At 37.5% G+C, this 15,813-nt stretch overlaps 2 protein-coding genes and 1 pseudogene across 6 annotated transcripts in view; 2 read left to right on the plus strand and 1 right to left on the minus strand.

The window, feature by feature from the left end:
• Positions 1-2,784: 2,784 nt before the first annotated feature.
• LOC149043846 (uncharacterized) lies at positions 2,785-6,543 on the minus strand (annotated as a pseudogene). The gene is made up of 3 exons (XR_016187482.1): positions 6,209-6,543; positions 5,396-5,602; positions 2,785-3,074 (listed from the first exon to the last, which is right to left on the minus strand). The product of XR_016187482.1 is annotated as an uncharacterized LOC149043846 (transcript).
• Positions 6,544-7,525: 982 nt separating this feature from the next.
• Positions 7,526-15,813, plus strand: part of LOC113675506 (NKAP-like protein) — a 45,251-nt gene continuing 36,963 nt past the window's right edge. The window contains exon 1 of the mRNA XM_089208924.1: positions 7,526-7,694. Within this exon, the coding sequence (XP_089065050.1) occupies positions 7,560-7,694 (135 nt within the window). The 5' untranslated portion in view covers positions 7,526-7,559. The remainder of the gene's footprint in view (positions 7,695-15,813) is intronic.
• LOC149043847 (NKAP-like protein) lies at positions 10,963-15,039 on the plus strand. 4 transcript variants are annotated; one of them, XM_089208927.1, is made up of 6 exons: positions 10,963-11,101; positions 11,824-11,902; positions 12,236-12,337; positions 12,739-12,888; positions 13,684-13,746; positions 13,854-15,039. In XM_089208927.1, exons 2-6 carry the CDS (start codon positions 11,871-11,873, stop codon positions 13,855-13,857), a joined length of 351 nt encoding a protein of 116 aa, XP_089065053.1. In that variant the 5' UTR covers positions 10,963-11,101; positions 11,824-11,870; the 3' UTR covers positions 13,858-15,039. The 4 variants fall into 4 exon arrangements, with proteins under 4 accessions (XP_089065053.1, XP_089065052.1, XP_089065055.1 ...); XM_089208926.1 differs by having other exon boundaries at positions 12,739-12,910; positions 13,854-13,954; XM_089208929.1 differs by lacking the exon at positions 12,236-12,337 and having other exon boundaries at positions 10,973-11,101.

A 15,813-nucleotide genomic window follows, 5' to 3' on the forward strand; every position in this document is an offset into this window, starting at 1 on the left:
ATCCCATCCCGTTCGAACGGCTGATGAACGGCTTACGAACGGCTATCCGTTTCAAAACGGCAAACCGTAAGGAACGTTTTCGCGTGAGAGGTCACATATTTGCTCAGTTATAAATTTGTACCTATTCATATTTACTTGCCCAATAACATTGTATCACGTAAAAGAGGAACTGCCGCCGTTGTCGTCATATGCAAAGTTAAATTTAAATTGTCATGCGAGCATTTGAAGACAACATGTATAATGTCGAAACACGTTTTGTAAACCTATTTTCCGAAATTTGGCTGGTAAAATTTGGTTGGTAAAATGGCTTGAAGTTTGAGGAAAAAACGTTGAAGAGATAAAGAAATATCACCAGTGACCCTAACCAGTACGCAGACTGTTAGTTAGCACATAAGTCCAGTGTTGACCATGTTTCTTCTTTTCATTCTCAGCTGCATTTTTTGTGTCCTTCTGAGAGAAATAGTCTGATTGGTTTCTTTACTTTGACTACTAATCGGGGCAATTCACCCTTTCACATTATTTTGACCAATAAAAGGGACCAGACAATCGAAAGCCATCGAACCAACTGGCACGAGGTCAGTAAAATGGGTAAAATATCCACGCAAGTGGTATAAACAGCGTTGTGGAGATAAAAGTAATCACAGAAAAAGATGGATAATAACCTTTTTACACCCCAACGTTGCTATAGCATATTCTTCTGTCTATGCTGTTCTCTAAACATTTTCCGAGGATCTAACAAGGATAATTTTTTAACAATCAATAGCTTCTTTAGTTGGTGTTCTTTTCCTTTGTTCTCGTGACCTTAATGTTTGACTTTATTTTCAGGAGAAAGTAGATGCTGGTCAGTCTTAAGGGTCAAAGGGTTAAGAAAGACTTCTACCAGGACGAGAAGAAAACAAGACCCTAAAGTCGCGACATTCTTCGGACGCTTAAACAACAGGGGGGGGGGGGGGGTGGGAAGGGGAAGGGAGTTCCTCGCTATTGAGTTCAGCAAACAAGCCTCCACTGGTAAAGCAAATGTCTATGAAACTGATGAAAATGTCTTGTATCACGAAGAATCGCTAGAAAAAATGGGAAACAAGATCTAAAATATATCAAAAGTAGAAGCAAATATAAGCAAAAAGAATGTTTGAATTTTCTGTTAGCCACCACTTTGGATCGTAGGAAGTTCTACGGTTGCTAACATTATCTTCAAACAAGAACCATGTTCTTATTCAGGAAATTCTTGAGTTTGCGGGAGTCTCAACTGGATTATACAGATTATAGTCCATAAAGTTTAAACGATCCATTGTGGCAATAACCTGCGGTGCAAGCTTCCATGCAGGGCAAGATCTATGTAACCGGCCAATTTGTTTGGTTTAGAGTAAGAGTATCACCCCCTTAGTAAAAGATTTTCTCTCTTCCTAGACTTCTACTGCTATAATATTTTAAAAATGGCAGCTTGCATTATAATTTTCACTAATTATAAGAAAATACTGACCACTGCCCCGGCAAAACTAAGCCTGCTCTGCAGGATATTTAAGCAGCGCACACAAAGTTCTAATTTGAAAGCAGATAGCTGTGACAGTTTTCTCTCAAACTAAATAATTCATTCTCATTTATGCTAACAACTTTGAACTTCAAAGTCCACTTTTGTTGATTTAACAATGCTGTGAGGGTTCCTCAACCCTACAACTCCTCAGAGTGACGAAGATCTGATTTCTCCTTGTAGCAACACAACTGAATCAATCATGAAGGAATTATCAAAACTAAAGAAGCTCACGATTGAAATACAAATTCTCCTTCCCAATGCCTTAAAAAATATACAAGGAGCAGTATGGAGAAACTGCGTCTTGATGTGGAGGTGCAAAGGATTAAGACATCAAAGGGTAACTAAACATACATCTGTAAAATTTTTAGACTTTGCAGTGATACATCTTCATCAGTTTTCAACATATTACTCTACAAGAAGGCCCTCTGAATATAATTTTATGGCACTAATCTCTCCAGCAGTGTCATTAGAATTCTGCCAACATAGGCAAAAGTTATAAAGTTCTGTCGTTAGACATAAAAATGAAATGAGTAAATGATGAAGAGAAGAGTTTGTTCAGAGCTTTTTCCCAACAAGATATATTTATTCTTACCCAATCTTTGTCTATGAAAGATGTCTGAATTGGGCCATACAAAGATTAATATTAATAAAATTCTCTGGTCATTAACTTCAGATTGATTTTTGGTTACAAGGTTCCAAACCCTGATCGTACTCTATGAAGGATCACATGCTTTATCTAGTACCAATATCCAGCTTAACATGATTTCTATCTCTCATGATTCCTTTGCAATTAAAATGTTTTCAAATATTTTGTGTTATTAAAAATTTAACTCTATAAAACTGCTCAACATTTTCTCTATTCATGACAGGCTCACACCCTCATTGGCACAAATTTATGTTTAAGTGCTCTTCTTGTCTAAGGTAACCACATCCCGGCTTTCTGGTGTTCAAGGTATCATGAGAGCAAATACTGGTATAAAGCCCTTAAAAACATTTTTTACAAAACCTCTGTCAAAAGTGCATACAATGCATGGTTACACTCATCATGATAAACAATGGTCAATCCCTCCTTTAGGTGACGTCCATTGCACAAGCCAAGAAAAATGAGGAAAAAACATGATTTTAGGATGAGTGGAACTCTGGGAGTAAGACAAACAAAAAAAAGTCCTACTTTTGCGCATGTCACTCCCAGAGCTCTGTGCTGCACATCAGGAAATCTTGTTTTTCACTTGCACAACTGACTTTGCTGAAAAGCAGGAACTACCTGTAGTCTATTATCCTAAAAAAATGGAAAGAAACTTGATGAAAACCAACATGAAAAAGCAGTTCCATATCTTAAGAATGGACTACACCTAGATAAGAACAAGTTGAGTGCTAGACTGTGTATAACTGTTTCTTGTAGCTAAAGCATATTTAACAAGGAAAGTTCTTTCAAGGATACCAGGTCAGAAAGTAATCTTCCATTTTTATCTTTCACGTTTACAAGACTGAAATCCAACTCAACAAACAATCTTACAACTTCTTTGTGCAACTTTTCAGCAGCCTGCAATTTAGGCAAAAGAAATAATTAATTTTAGTACTGTAAGCTCCTACATTGAGAGTTTGATTCCCTAACCAGCTATTTTGTTTAATTGGGTACAAAGTGGAGTCCTACTTATCACAAATCTTTAATAGACCATGTATGGAGAGCAAGGCAAGTTGAGGTATTATAAAGTTGACTCCAAAGTACAACCCACACTCCCTGACAGAGTAAGTTGGGACACTTCTCCTTGAAAACGTTCAAGATGTTCTCTCTCCCTGCTCCCCTTTCAAATGTTGTTAGTTGCCAATGCCTCTATGGTATCTTAAAACCAACATTAAGAGGGAGTGCATGTCCCAACAAAGCATCTGAGAGTGTGAGTCCTTTGCTGTTTGAGGAGGTAGAGTAAGAAGATGTTGAGTATGCCTTTAATAATAAAGAGGCTGCATTATTGGACTGAGTCCTGATAGAGATGATGCTGATGAAAATAATGCATTAACTTTTTTATGGTGCATTCTCCATAATGATAGGTGCTCTAATGGGCTTTACAACACTTTGCAGGGGACTATGGCCAGACTGCATTGAATATTTTACATTGGAGGGAAATTTTTGCAGGTGCCCCCAATTTAGGAATATTTGGACACAAGGTCAGACCACATCACTGGGAGCTATGTTACCTATTCTTTGTGTGAAATGCATGGGTTCTTTTACATCCCCTGCTAACTATTTGATAGAAGATGTACTTTAACGTCCAAGAAGAATACAATGTCTAATCATTTGTAGTTGTCAGAGCAAAGGCAGCACATACTCCTCAGTTGTTTTAAGACCCTGAGTGTTGGTCCAGTCTAGGGCTCAAACCCATGACCTTCTTCAGGGCAGTCCACTGCTCTACAACCTGATGAGAGTCTGGATTTTCTTTGCTTACAATGTTTACAATTTTTTTTTTCAGTACTAGTACTCAAGAAATTTTAGAGATTGACTTGCTCTCTTTAGCTGAGGATTACATCACATCCTCTTTGACCGCCCAGCACACTTGAGATCAATTACAGCAACACTAAACGTAACTTGATATCAGTTGACTTTTGTTTGGTTAGGGAAGGGGTAGGTGCCTAGTTGCTCAGATACTGACATTGACCCCACACTTGCAACTAGAACCAGCTAGTCTCCTCTGGGGGGGAATGTGTGATATCTTCATGATGGTAATGAAAAGACAAAGCAATATAAAAAACTGTTTTTTTTTCCGGTAATTAACAGAGTATCCTTGCTGAAAAAAAGAGAAAAAAACTATTCTCAACATCCTGGGAAAATATTGTTAATCCTTTAACTCCAAGACAGAATTTCTCCATATCAATACAATATCAATCAGAAAAGTGATGAGAGTAAAGAAAACCATTATATAGGGGATCATTAGTTGATCCAATATCAACTTCTCCAAACTAACATAAGTATTTTATGACAGAGAGTGAGGAGAATGATCACTAACAACATCTTGGGAGTGAAAAGGTTAACAAGATTTCTTATATATAATATAATAATTGTTCTATCACCATTGAGCGAAACATACATCCCTACTTTGCATGGATATACCGTAAACATCTATGTATAAGCCGCATCCGTAGATAAGCCGCTCTCCCGATTTGGAAGCGCAGAATTTGGAAGCGCAGAATTTGGAAAAAAATAAAAACAATAAAGTTTGAAGTTTCAGTAGAGTTGTATTGCTACAAACAATCAAGGTTTCGAAACACTGACAGAAGTTGTGGCTATCTTTCACATTTATCAAGTCTAAAGAAAGTGAAACAGAAAAGAAAACAAACAAGTGCTCAGTAACCAAGCTTTAAATGTTGGGAGTAGTCTGGTAGTGTTTAAAGATGTTTGGAAACCCGCAATAGGTGAAAAACTTTATGCAGAACAAGAGCCTGATGATGCAGTCAACAAATTTGCCATGAAAGTTGTTTGAGTAAAGCGAAAATTAATCACTTGAAAGAACTCTTGGAGAGCAAGATTCGCTGATAAACACTCGAAGACACAAATGGCTCCTTTAGGAGTTTTATGAATATTAATTAGGTTTTTGAGAACTCCAAACACAGATGTATCCACGGATAAGCCGCACCCTTGATTTTTGGCTTCAATTTTGTGAAAAAGAGTGCGGCTTATATGTAGATGTTTACAGTATTGAGACTCATTTTTAAATTATTTAGATCTAGGTCCATTGTTTTGTAGTTTTCCTTTGTTCAAGAATCACTGACAATAATTTTTCTGAAACAAAGGGAAACACCAAAGAAATAAAACTATATCGAACCACTTTGACCTACATTCATTTCAAACCACAAAAGTTTCATTATTACCTTGTGAAAAGGGATTTGTCCATCACTATCACAAAGTCTTGGATCAGCACCATATTTGATAACTAGGTTTATCACTGACATGTGACCAGAGTATGCTGCCCTGTGTGGCGATGATACTTTGCCTGACCTTGTCTGGGCATTCACATCTCCTCCTTGTTTCAGGAGCAACTGACACACCTCTTCATGGCCACTGCAGCTAGCATAATGCTGTGAAGGAAAAAAGATACAGGTAGATAACCCATAAATCACATTGATAAATCTTTGCCAAACTCCTATTTGTTTTCAAGGTCCAATGACTTTGGTTTGAGTGAAAAAAAATACTGTTATGATTTCCTTTACAAAAGACAATCAAAACAACTGGTAAGTTGTAAACTGCACAAGTGACCCATGTTACTCAAAAACGAAGATCACTCTCTGCTCTGCTTCTGACATTGAGCTTCATAACTGAGTTGGCAGAAACAGCCAAGTAGCATAAGGCAGACAAGTTACAATTTGTCCAGCCTTTCCTCTGCTATTTTTTTCACTGTAGCTCACCTGTGAGAAGCAATTGCAAACTTCTATATCACAATTAGATTGGGCAGGTGCATTTGCTGGGGGTAGGTAAGTAGGAAATACTGTGAGAGCCCCATTCATGAGACACCCTCGGGATCAGAACAAGTGTCCCCTGTATAGAGGTGGGGTTGGGATTTGTCAATAACCAACGACCGAAAATAACATCGTTTTCTGTTATTATTATGGCGTGGGTCGCCCCGAAAGGGAGAGCAGAGGGCTCTTGAAACTTGGAATTGATCGGCGCTTAAGGAAATGATTTACCCACGCTGTTTATCCCGAGCCATTCCTTGAATTAGGGTCTGTTCCCTTGTCCAACAATTTCCTAAGCTGCGCTGGATGGGGACGTAAACAGAGTTACCAGATTCCTCTCTCAAAGTCCATTTCAGAGAGAGACTGAGCATAAGTTGATGGTGTTGATGAACAACCACATTTTCCTACGCAGTTGACATGATTACAGAGATCTTCCATGGTAAAGAATAAGAATTAAGACATATTCAAGACTGAACTGTTTTAAATTAGATTTAAAAAAGACTCCACTGCCTCAAATCAGATCGTATAAGCGACAAATCACGTTCTTCGTTCGTTCTTGGCCACTTACATAAGAGTCTTACTAATATGCGAGCCAGCGAGTCACGATGCGAGCCATGCGAGTCAGCGCGAGCCACGGTTTTAACGTAAGAAAAAACATGCGAGCCATGCGAGCCAAGGTGCGAGCCACGGTTTTTACGTAAGAAAAACCATGCGAGTCATGCGAGCCACAATTTAAACGTAAGAAAAAATTACATAACGCTGTATATTAAATGATACATGACGCGAGTGACACTAGCGACATGTAGCGACGGTTTTAATTTCATAGATGATTCTAAAACGTGATGTAACTGTATTTATCTCGTGCTATTTATTTGTTTAATTATTTATTTTAAGATCTGTTATATTATGTTTTGAAAGGAGAGAAAATGTCGAAGAAAAATACCTTTGTAGATGCGTCTTGGTAGTAAAACGATTTATCAATGTTCAGATAACATCAGTACTGTATAGATTACATAACACTATCGAAGTCACACATTCTTTGTAGTCTTTAGAGACAGAGATGTTTTTGTTGTTGTTGTTTTTTGATATATTTTTATTTTTCATTTTTCATGGCTCGCACCCTGGCTCGCATGGCTCGCATGGCTCGCATGGCTCGCAACCTGGCTCGCATGACTCGCATGGCTCGCACAGTGACTCGCATGACTCGCTGGCTCGCACATTAGGCAGACCCCTTACATAACATGGATCGCCATGTTGTCTTGCCTCCTGCGCTATGTAAAGTGACATGGATAGTGACTCATAAGATTGCGACAAAGATTTGAATCACGCAACAGGACTTAGCTAATGATTTCGATAATGGTACGCTTAAAATTTTTCAAAGAAAAATATGAATCATCGTTTCTTCAAAATGAGCCAAATGTGTTGTGAAACGAAAAAGATACGTTTTGAGAGAGTTATTACATGACTCCGAAACGTCGACCGCGTGGGCCCTGGAATTACAAGCTCGTCACCATTTTCCTATTGCTGTCCCGGTCACTTCGTGCTCGTATCATTGCGGATTTTGCAAGTTTTAAATATAATAATGTCAAGATATGGAGAGACTTGTGTCTTAAATCGATACCGTAGTCTATATGCCCACCAAAGCAATTACCATACACGTTCTGGATCTCGCTCAAAATCAAGAAATCGTAGTCGAAGTACAGAGAGAAGCCGAAGCAGAGAGCGCTGTCGTTCAAACATGTAAGTAATAATTTTACTTCAACTGAATCGATAAGACGTTATCATTCAATTTAAAATAAGGGCGATGTAGCTGATTGAATGCTACTCGTATTAAACTAAAGTTAATTGCGAAGTTTACATTCAACCGAATATGATAATTTTAGAATGTAATGCCCTGATTGAATAATGCTGACACACCAAAATTTCGTGAGGCAAATTCGCTTCGGATTGATCCACATTTGCTTAAAATCTTGCCAAAATCTTATCCTTCTTTGACTCTAATCAACCAACACATTTAGTTTTATTAATAATAAATAATAATAATAATAATAATAATAACTTTATTTAAGTGTCAGTGTATTTTAGCACTGCTGTGCTAATTGGGGACACTGTAAATAAGGAAACAAATATCGTAAATGAACAGAAACTCGTTAAAAACCCCAACTGGTAGGAGGCAGACCAGTTGGCTATTTACAAAGCATGCAGGAGTTGAATTCGGGGCCACCGAAGACAAATCCATCCAGTGGCAGGGAGGAGGACTTGAACCCAGGACCTCCGGCTTACAAGTGCAGCGCCCTAACCACTAGGCCACGCTCGCCTCCTCGAAAAATTGACAATTAAAACAATTTAATGCATTAAAAACTTTTAAAACACTAGTAGAAGTAAGATGTGACATGACCAGAAATGAATCTTTAATCTGTCAGATCTGTTGGCTGACGCATAGGAAGGTGTAAATTATTCAAATCTATTATGCTTTAACTATAGGCATCACTGGAGAAAAAGGAAACCAACACCAGAGAGTTTCATGGATAGCTGGGTTGCATATCTCAATATACTCATATTTCATGAAAATACATTTCCTCATTTAGTTGACTGAGTAAACAAACTATAAAGAAGATAATAAATTTTAAGTACTGTAGTGAATTAAGGAAGTATATATATTTTTTCTCATGTCATAAGCATGGTACAAGTAAAGAAAAGTGAGTCCCAATCTTGATGTGGAATATTATGGCAGACCTTTGGATTCCATGCTCCTCTGAGTTAAAGAGAATCCCATACTTCTCTGTATCTCCATGGCAATGAATCCAGAGGTCGGGGTTTCAACTCCTCATAAGCCATAACACTTATTCCTCTGTTTTACTGAGCTAATGAGAACTGCAGTTTACCTTTGGGAGAATTTTCTGTAGCTCAGTGATAGAGCATCAGAGTATGGAATTCCATGGTGTGGTATTCAGTTTTGTCCTGTGCTCGTGAATAGATGAATAACATCTTAAGAAAATTTCTGACATCTTTATACACCAGTGTATCACAAAAATGCCTAACCAACATTCAGTCTGTGGAGTACATGAGTACCAATTGCATATTAGTTGGTCGTGTTCCCTGTGGATTCACTTTTAAGGTGAATTTAACGATGTCTGTTTCAAAAAATACATTAAAAAAGATAGGTCACCATGCTTGTATAGGAGATATAATGTGCCAAACTTACCCCATTTATGCCTGTACTGGCAAAAATCACTCTCATTATTTCATTGGTCCACAATACATTTTGCTACAACTGGAAGCAAGGGTTTTTAAAGGAACACTTAAAAATAACTTGATAGAAAGAAAGATTTGAGCAAATGGAACAACTAATAGATGATTTGTGGGAAAATTGCAGAAATGTAATGGACATTGACTCAAATTATTCCTTGAGTTGTACCTTTCAAGGTTGTAGTTTGCATCCTTGACTTACGGCTTTGTGCACACTTTCAGCTTTACCTTTTTTCCCCTTCAAAGAAGGTTTAATTTCCCCAATTTAAAGGGGATAAATTGTTCACCAAAATTATTTAAAAAAAAAAAATTGATCACAGTGCTCTTTCAAGAATCAGAGACCATCATACCTCTTTACCCAGTCCATGGATTGAAAAACAATACTGTGTTCTCAGAATGCATATGCATCATTCCCCTGATAATTATGATTCTTATGCGCAGTACAGGATGTGCAGTACAAAACTGAGGAATCACCTTAAGGCAATTAATCAATATCTCTTGTACTTCAAAGCTTTACATGTAATTTGTTATTGAGAGTGCTTGGCAACCATGATTTCAAATAGGCTTGTCCAAATTACACTGGCCCCATTCTTTGTACATTTAGAATGTTATGTAACTTAAACTGGCCAGAAAGTGATGGCCGGCAATTTACTGAACCCCTGAAGCATTACTAACAATTTGCTTGTCAACAACCAGAGAAGTTATTTTAAGTAATTGCTGCAAGAGTTGTACACAAAACAGTTCCTATGTGAATCTTTGCTACAAGAAATAGGTGAAACCCTCTTTGTATTCTGAAACAAGAGAAAACCTTTTTTAGGAGGCAGATTTATTGGAATAAGCCAATAGGACAGTTGACACGAAAAAATGTATTACAAAGGAGTTTTAATTGGAGGAGGGCACTAAATGTCTATCAAACCATGTAATTTTTAGGTTTTCTAGAATGAAGTAGTTTTTGTATTTTAATAGTTCTGATGATGAGCTTACAAAGATGGCTCTTAAGCTGCAGACAGGATGAAAAGAGTATGTAAAAAGAACCAGAGATAATTTTTTTCAATGATTCCCTTTCACAATTACAGTATAACCCTTTGGCTCCTAAGAGTGACCAGCATACAATTTCTCCTTAGATTATCACCTCTGAATCAGACATAGAAGTCAAAAGAATAACGAAAATGATCAACAACTAAAGAACCTCTTGATTGTCAGACAAATTCTCCTTGTTAGCACCTCAGGAAATGTATAGAGAAAGAGTATGGAGAATGTGTATACTGATGTTAGGGTGTAAAGGGTGAAATAACATTTACTGATTTAGAGTGAAAGATTTTAATTAAGGGGCTACACATAACATCCAGTGCGGTCAATTTGAGTTATTAGCAGATTTACCCACAACCTGGCTAGTGGAAGCCCTTAACCCTTTAAGTCCCAAGATCTGATTGTTAATTCTCTCCTCCAGCTGCAACACATCTCCTTGTAAATTAGTTACCAAAATTTGGTGTTGGATGAAGATGACAACTTCCACCTGATTAGTTTGAGTATTCTTATTGCCTGTGTGCAGGTTAATGTTTGGATATTTTAGGGAGAAGTTACATGCTAATCACTTCTATGAGTTAAAGGGTTAAGTCTACTCACTAATAAATGGTCGATAAAGCCATGTTGGACCTCATAGGGAATGCTGTTTGATTGCTGGATGCTGTACATACAATAATTGCTGTAGGCTGCAGTACATATATATGAAGAATTGTTAACATTTTGGAAATATTTCTGTGTAAGTGAAAGTGAAAGTGGACAGCAGTGAGGAGGAGAAAAAGAAAAAGATTTAAAGAAACACACGAAATCTAGTAAAAAGAAATCAAGAAAAACTTGCCACAAAAAGAAAAGGTTAGCACTGTGAAGAGAGAAGATTCACTTACCCTAATACATTGCAATGGTATGCACAAGCCCTTCATGACATGCTAAGAACTGGATCAAATAATATTAACCCCTGACACTTAAGAGTGACTAGCGTCTAATTTCTCCCACAATATCACCCCTGAATCCAACATTAAGGTCACCAGAGTAAATGATCACCAACTAAAGAAGCTCTTGATTGTTGAACAAAATCTCCATGTCAGCACCTGAGGAAATGTATAGAGAACAATATGGAGGATACTCATACTGGGGCTAGGGTGGAGAGGGTTAAATCACTTGTGTCACTCTATACAGTACATTCACTATTGACTGTAGAGTCTTGAGCTACATGTGTTTGTATTGTAAAACTAGACCTTTTGACTGTTGTACATACTAATGAACTTTTTTTGCACATGTTTTTTTTAGTGTATTTTGAAAAGTTGCATGCCTTTGTGCACCTTTTGAAATGCACTTTTCACATGCATTTTGGACTAAGCACCTCTGAGCTGTACTGTACCTTACAATGTCACCCCTGAATCAAACATCGAGGTCACAAGAAAAAAGGAAATGATCACCAACCAAAGATTGTTAAACAAATTCCCCTTTGTAAGCATCTTATAAAGAATAGGGAACAGTTTGGAGAATATACATACTGATGATAGGGTGTTAAGGGTTAAGGAACATTCAATTAATTTGTCTTCTTTTCATTACAGACAAAGATAAAGAGGGAGGCAATGGTGTCACTGGGCCTCTTTCACTGATGCAAGACATAGGAAATCAAGACATTACAGAGTAAGTACAAATATCATCACAATCACAGATAGTGCAACTGATATCATGAACTTATGAATCTTGTCCTGTACAAAACAATTTTATTTTCATTTGTGGTAATTAAACGGAAAGTACTGGTAGATTATGATGTGATATGAGACTGGACCAGTTTATTCAGTAACTGATTAATAGGGACGGACAGAACAAGGACTAACACTCGAAAAGTCAGCTTTCAAACTCTTTACGGTGGCCAATTTACATTACCAACTCAGTTGATAATGCTAAATTACCTTGTTATACTCTCCCACCAATGTAGCACCACCATTTTTCTCACATCTTACCCCCTTTACTCAGTAACTTGTTTGCTGTTATGCAATCAGCAAGAATAGCGGACCCCAGAGAGATAAATGTTCAAAAAGTTTTTAGAAGGCAGCCAATTTGCGTTTGTTTCCACTGGTGAGTACTTGTATCATAATGGGCCAGTTTAAGAAACCTCAAACACTAGAGTTTCAAATGGAACACCAGTGTTTAAAATCAAACACTAGTGTCCAAAGCCAGAAGTTACTGCCCATATTTGTACACTAGTGTCCAAGATTAAAAACTAATGTCCAAAAATTTGACTCTCAAACATTACTGTTCAAGTTGGGACACTAGATCCCCAAACCCTCCTCTAGTTACCATCTACCTATTTTTGCAGTCCTGAGAGGGTCTTCAATCAAACCTACAGAACATTACTATATTGACATGTGTTCATTCCACAATTGCACACAGACCAAAATGAATATGAGGCATCTGAGTTACCATGACAGTTATCTTCTGTTCATTTGTGTTGATTGATTTCTGTCCTTTTTCAAAAGCTTTGGAGGAGCTCTGGTACCTGGTGAGGGTGAAGCAATGGCACAATGTGTGAAGGAAAGCAAGCAAATCCCTTGCTGTGGTGACATCAAGCACACAAATGATGAGATTGCTACATTTGAATCTTCTAGTTATGTGATAAGTGGAAGCAGGTGTGTGCATCTAAATCATTCAGTAAGAGTATTTTAAAGCCTTATGTGCAAAAGTTATCTAAAAAATCTTGTTACAATTTGGACCAAAGAAGTGGTGCTAAAAGTAACACACTCCACTTTATCCAAAGGAACTCTGGAACAATGGCATTGTGCATGGGTTTTTGCTAATCATATCACTGCTAACTATTTGTGTTTTCTCTCTGTACATGAAAGTTTATTGTCTTCTTTACATTGCTGCTGATTTGTTTGCAATAGTTTCTTTCAAATTATCCTTTTCAGACTGGTCAATTTGCTGGTCAGCTTCTGCTGTTACTTGATAAGTTCCTGTTAGGCCTTAAATTTATTGAGAATGAATATTGCAGTAAACAAGTTCTTCCTATGTCTTGAGTTCAGTCAAACTACTTGCTTGGTGTTACGGATTACTGAAAAATTTGAAACAAGAAACACCAAAAGTTTACATAACAAACAGCACATACATATATATGTACGAGTTAACGATCAAACAATGGTTTTGGCAACACCTTTCCTACTTACTTTCCTCACACCGGATGTAGTTTCAGCAACACAGTGTATAAAGATGAAGCTTATGGGAGACTTACGCTGGCGGATCTTTCCAGGGAATACCACTCAGAACGAACAGTGTTTAATTCCATTGTAACTGTGAAAAAAACAAAACAAAACAAGACAAAAAACATGGAAGCTTGTTACTCTGTTGCCTATCTAACTGGGTTTTAAAATTATATCATCAGTTACTTGGACAAAGTTGAATGACTTATTAGTTGTCCCCTCTTTTAGGCATCGTCACATGGAAGCTGTACGTTTGAGAAAAGAGAAGCAGATTTACAGTGCAGATGAAAAGTGAGTGAATATGCCTGTAGGTTGTTTTGTGTCCATAGCATCAGTTGGTATTTTTCTTGATTCCAGCCATTCACTGCCTTGTAACCCTTTTACTTCTTGTTTAACAGGTGAGCATTGGCTATGTTTAATTATGAGGAACAATCCAAGACAAAACAAAATCTTTTCAAACCTCAGGGAGATGATTCATCAGAAAATCAACAAAAAGAAATAGTAAATGTCACTCCCGACCAGCTATATTAGCTTCCTCCAGTTTCGACTGTTCTTTCCAGTGTTGCTTGATGATGGACTGGCATACCAAATATTGGACATGCAAATAGCAGAGAAGGAAGTGAGAGGAAGTCCAACCCATAGACAGCCAAAGCAATGCTTTTGCATCAATCAGAATCAATGCATTCTTCTTTTGTGGTCTCGGTTGATCAGGCGGATAATACTATCCACTGGACTAATCTCTTTCCAGTGGATAGTCCACCACCTTTTTGTAAACACCTACATGTATCTGCTGGATAACAATTTTATCTGTTGGATAGCATTATCCACCCTCTGATGATATTATAAACACCCCCAAAATTGAAATGGGCAGCGGAAACTTGGTTCCAACTCTCGACAGCTCTTCCAAACAAATCTATGACATTTTCTGGGTAAGAAGCAAATTTCACCAAGTGCAAAAGAGATACTAACAGATAAATACCCTGATGCAAATTTGGAATGGGACAAAGTTTACTATTGTTACGAGTAATTTTGTTGGAAATAAAAGCTTCTAGAAATCTCCAGACTGCGTAGTTTTGCTGACATGCGCACCATAGAACTTTCAAGAACATTTCATCAAGCCACGCAGGTATTACTTAATACTACTAAAAAAGTTCTTTTGTAAGCTTCTGGAATGTTCCAGACCACTTTGTGAATGTATATAAGGACTTAGTGGTAGTAGTATAAGTAGTAGTTGTTGCTGTAGGGAGTGATCGACTGTTTAGAAACCTATACCGTGAGAGACAGCAACAGTAGATGATTGTTAATATCAAGAGACGGAGAGAACTGTGAGTTTGGGTTAGTGGTAGCTAAGATATAGACTGTAGCGGGCTTAAATAAGTTTATCGAGAATAAGTACTGTACTCAGCCTTTACGGGTCGCTCCTTGTTAACAATATTACTTGTTATTTAATAAAGTAGTTGAGTTTGTGAGATTGTTAGGTTAGATTATATGGTAATACTATCTACCATTTCGTTCCTCGATGGATTCAAAGACTAGAGAGTTCCAATAAAAAATGCCTCCTCTGTTAGCAGGCGGCGAAATCCATTGAGCATTTGCTTGTTTCTTGCAAAATATCGTCTAACTTCTGGAATCATGTCTCATCCTGTCTTAAAGAATTAGCTATTTCCTTTAGGTTTGTTTGGACCGAAATTTCCTCTTCTTGAGGAAAGGAGAAAACTTACTTGATAGGTTCAGTCTAGAACTTCGAGTTCCTATCCAGCGACAGTTGGCCTACGTAATACTACAAACGGTTTTAACACAGTTTTTCCTAAATCTACTTGTATTCGAAATGATAATCGCATGGAAATGGGAGGAAAAGGATCCAAAGTGAGTGAAAGCATTTTTATAAAGCAGCTAATATGGTGCCGATTGGCTACTACTGAACAGTTGGTTAGTAATAAAAGGGGTAAGTTTCTAAGGAAACTGTGGTGCTGCGTCGGTGGAAGAATATAAAAACGTAATCTGATATTATCAACTGAGTTGATAACGTAAATTTGGCCACCGTTAAGAGTTTCAACGCTGACGTTTCGAGCTTAAGCCCTTCGTCAGAGCCGACGAATTAGAACAAGAATACCAAATTATCTTAGTAGTCCGTGGAAAGTTTTCTTGTCTCATTATCTTAAGAATGTAGGAACCAGTTTTCTGCTTCAGTGCAATTTCAATCCATCGCGCCTACCCTGTAAACTACCTTCTTTTTATAAAGAATGTCTTGAAGTTTTGTCTGACTTTAATGGCAATCACGATATAATAGCTACAAAGCAGGACGTTTTAAATGTGACTATCTGGAACAACCAGAACCTCTTGATTAACAAGAAATCA

This window comes from Pocillopora damicornis, chromosome 6 (assembly GCF_964200805.1).
Source record: "Pocillopora damicornis chromosome 6, jaPocDami1.2, whole genome shotgun sequence".
Classification (NCBI taxonomy): Eukaryota; Metazoa; Cnidaria; class Anthozoa; order Scleractinia; family Pocilloporidae; genus Pocillopora; species Pocillopora damicornis.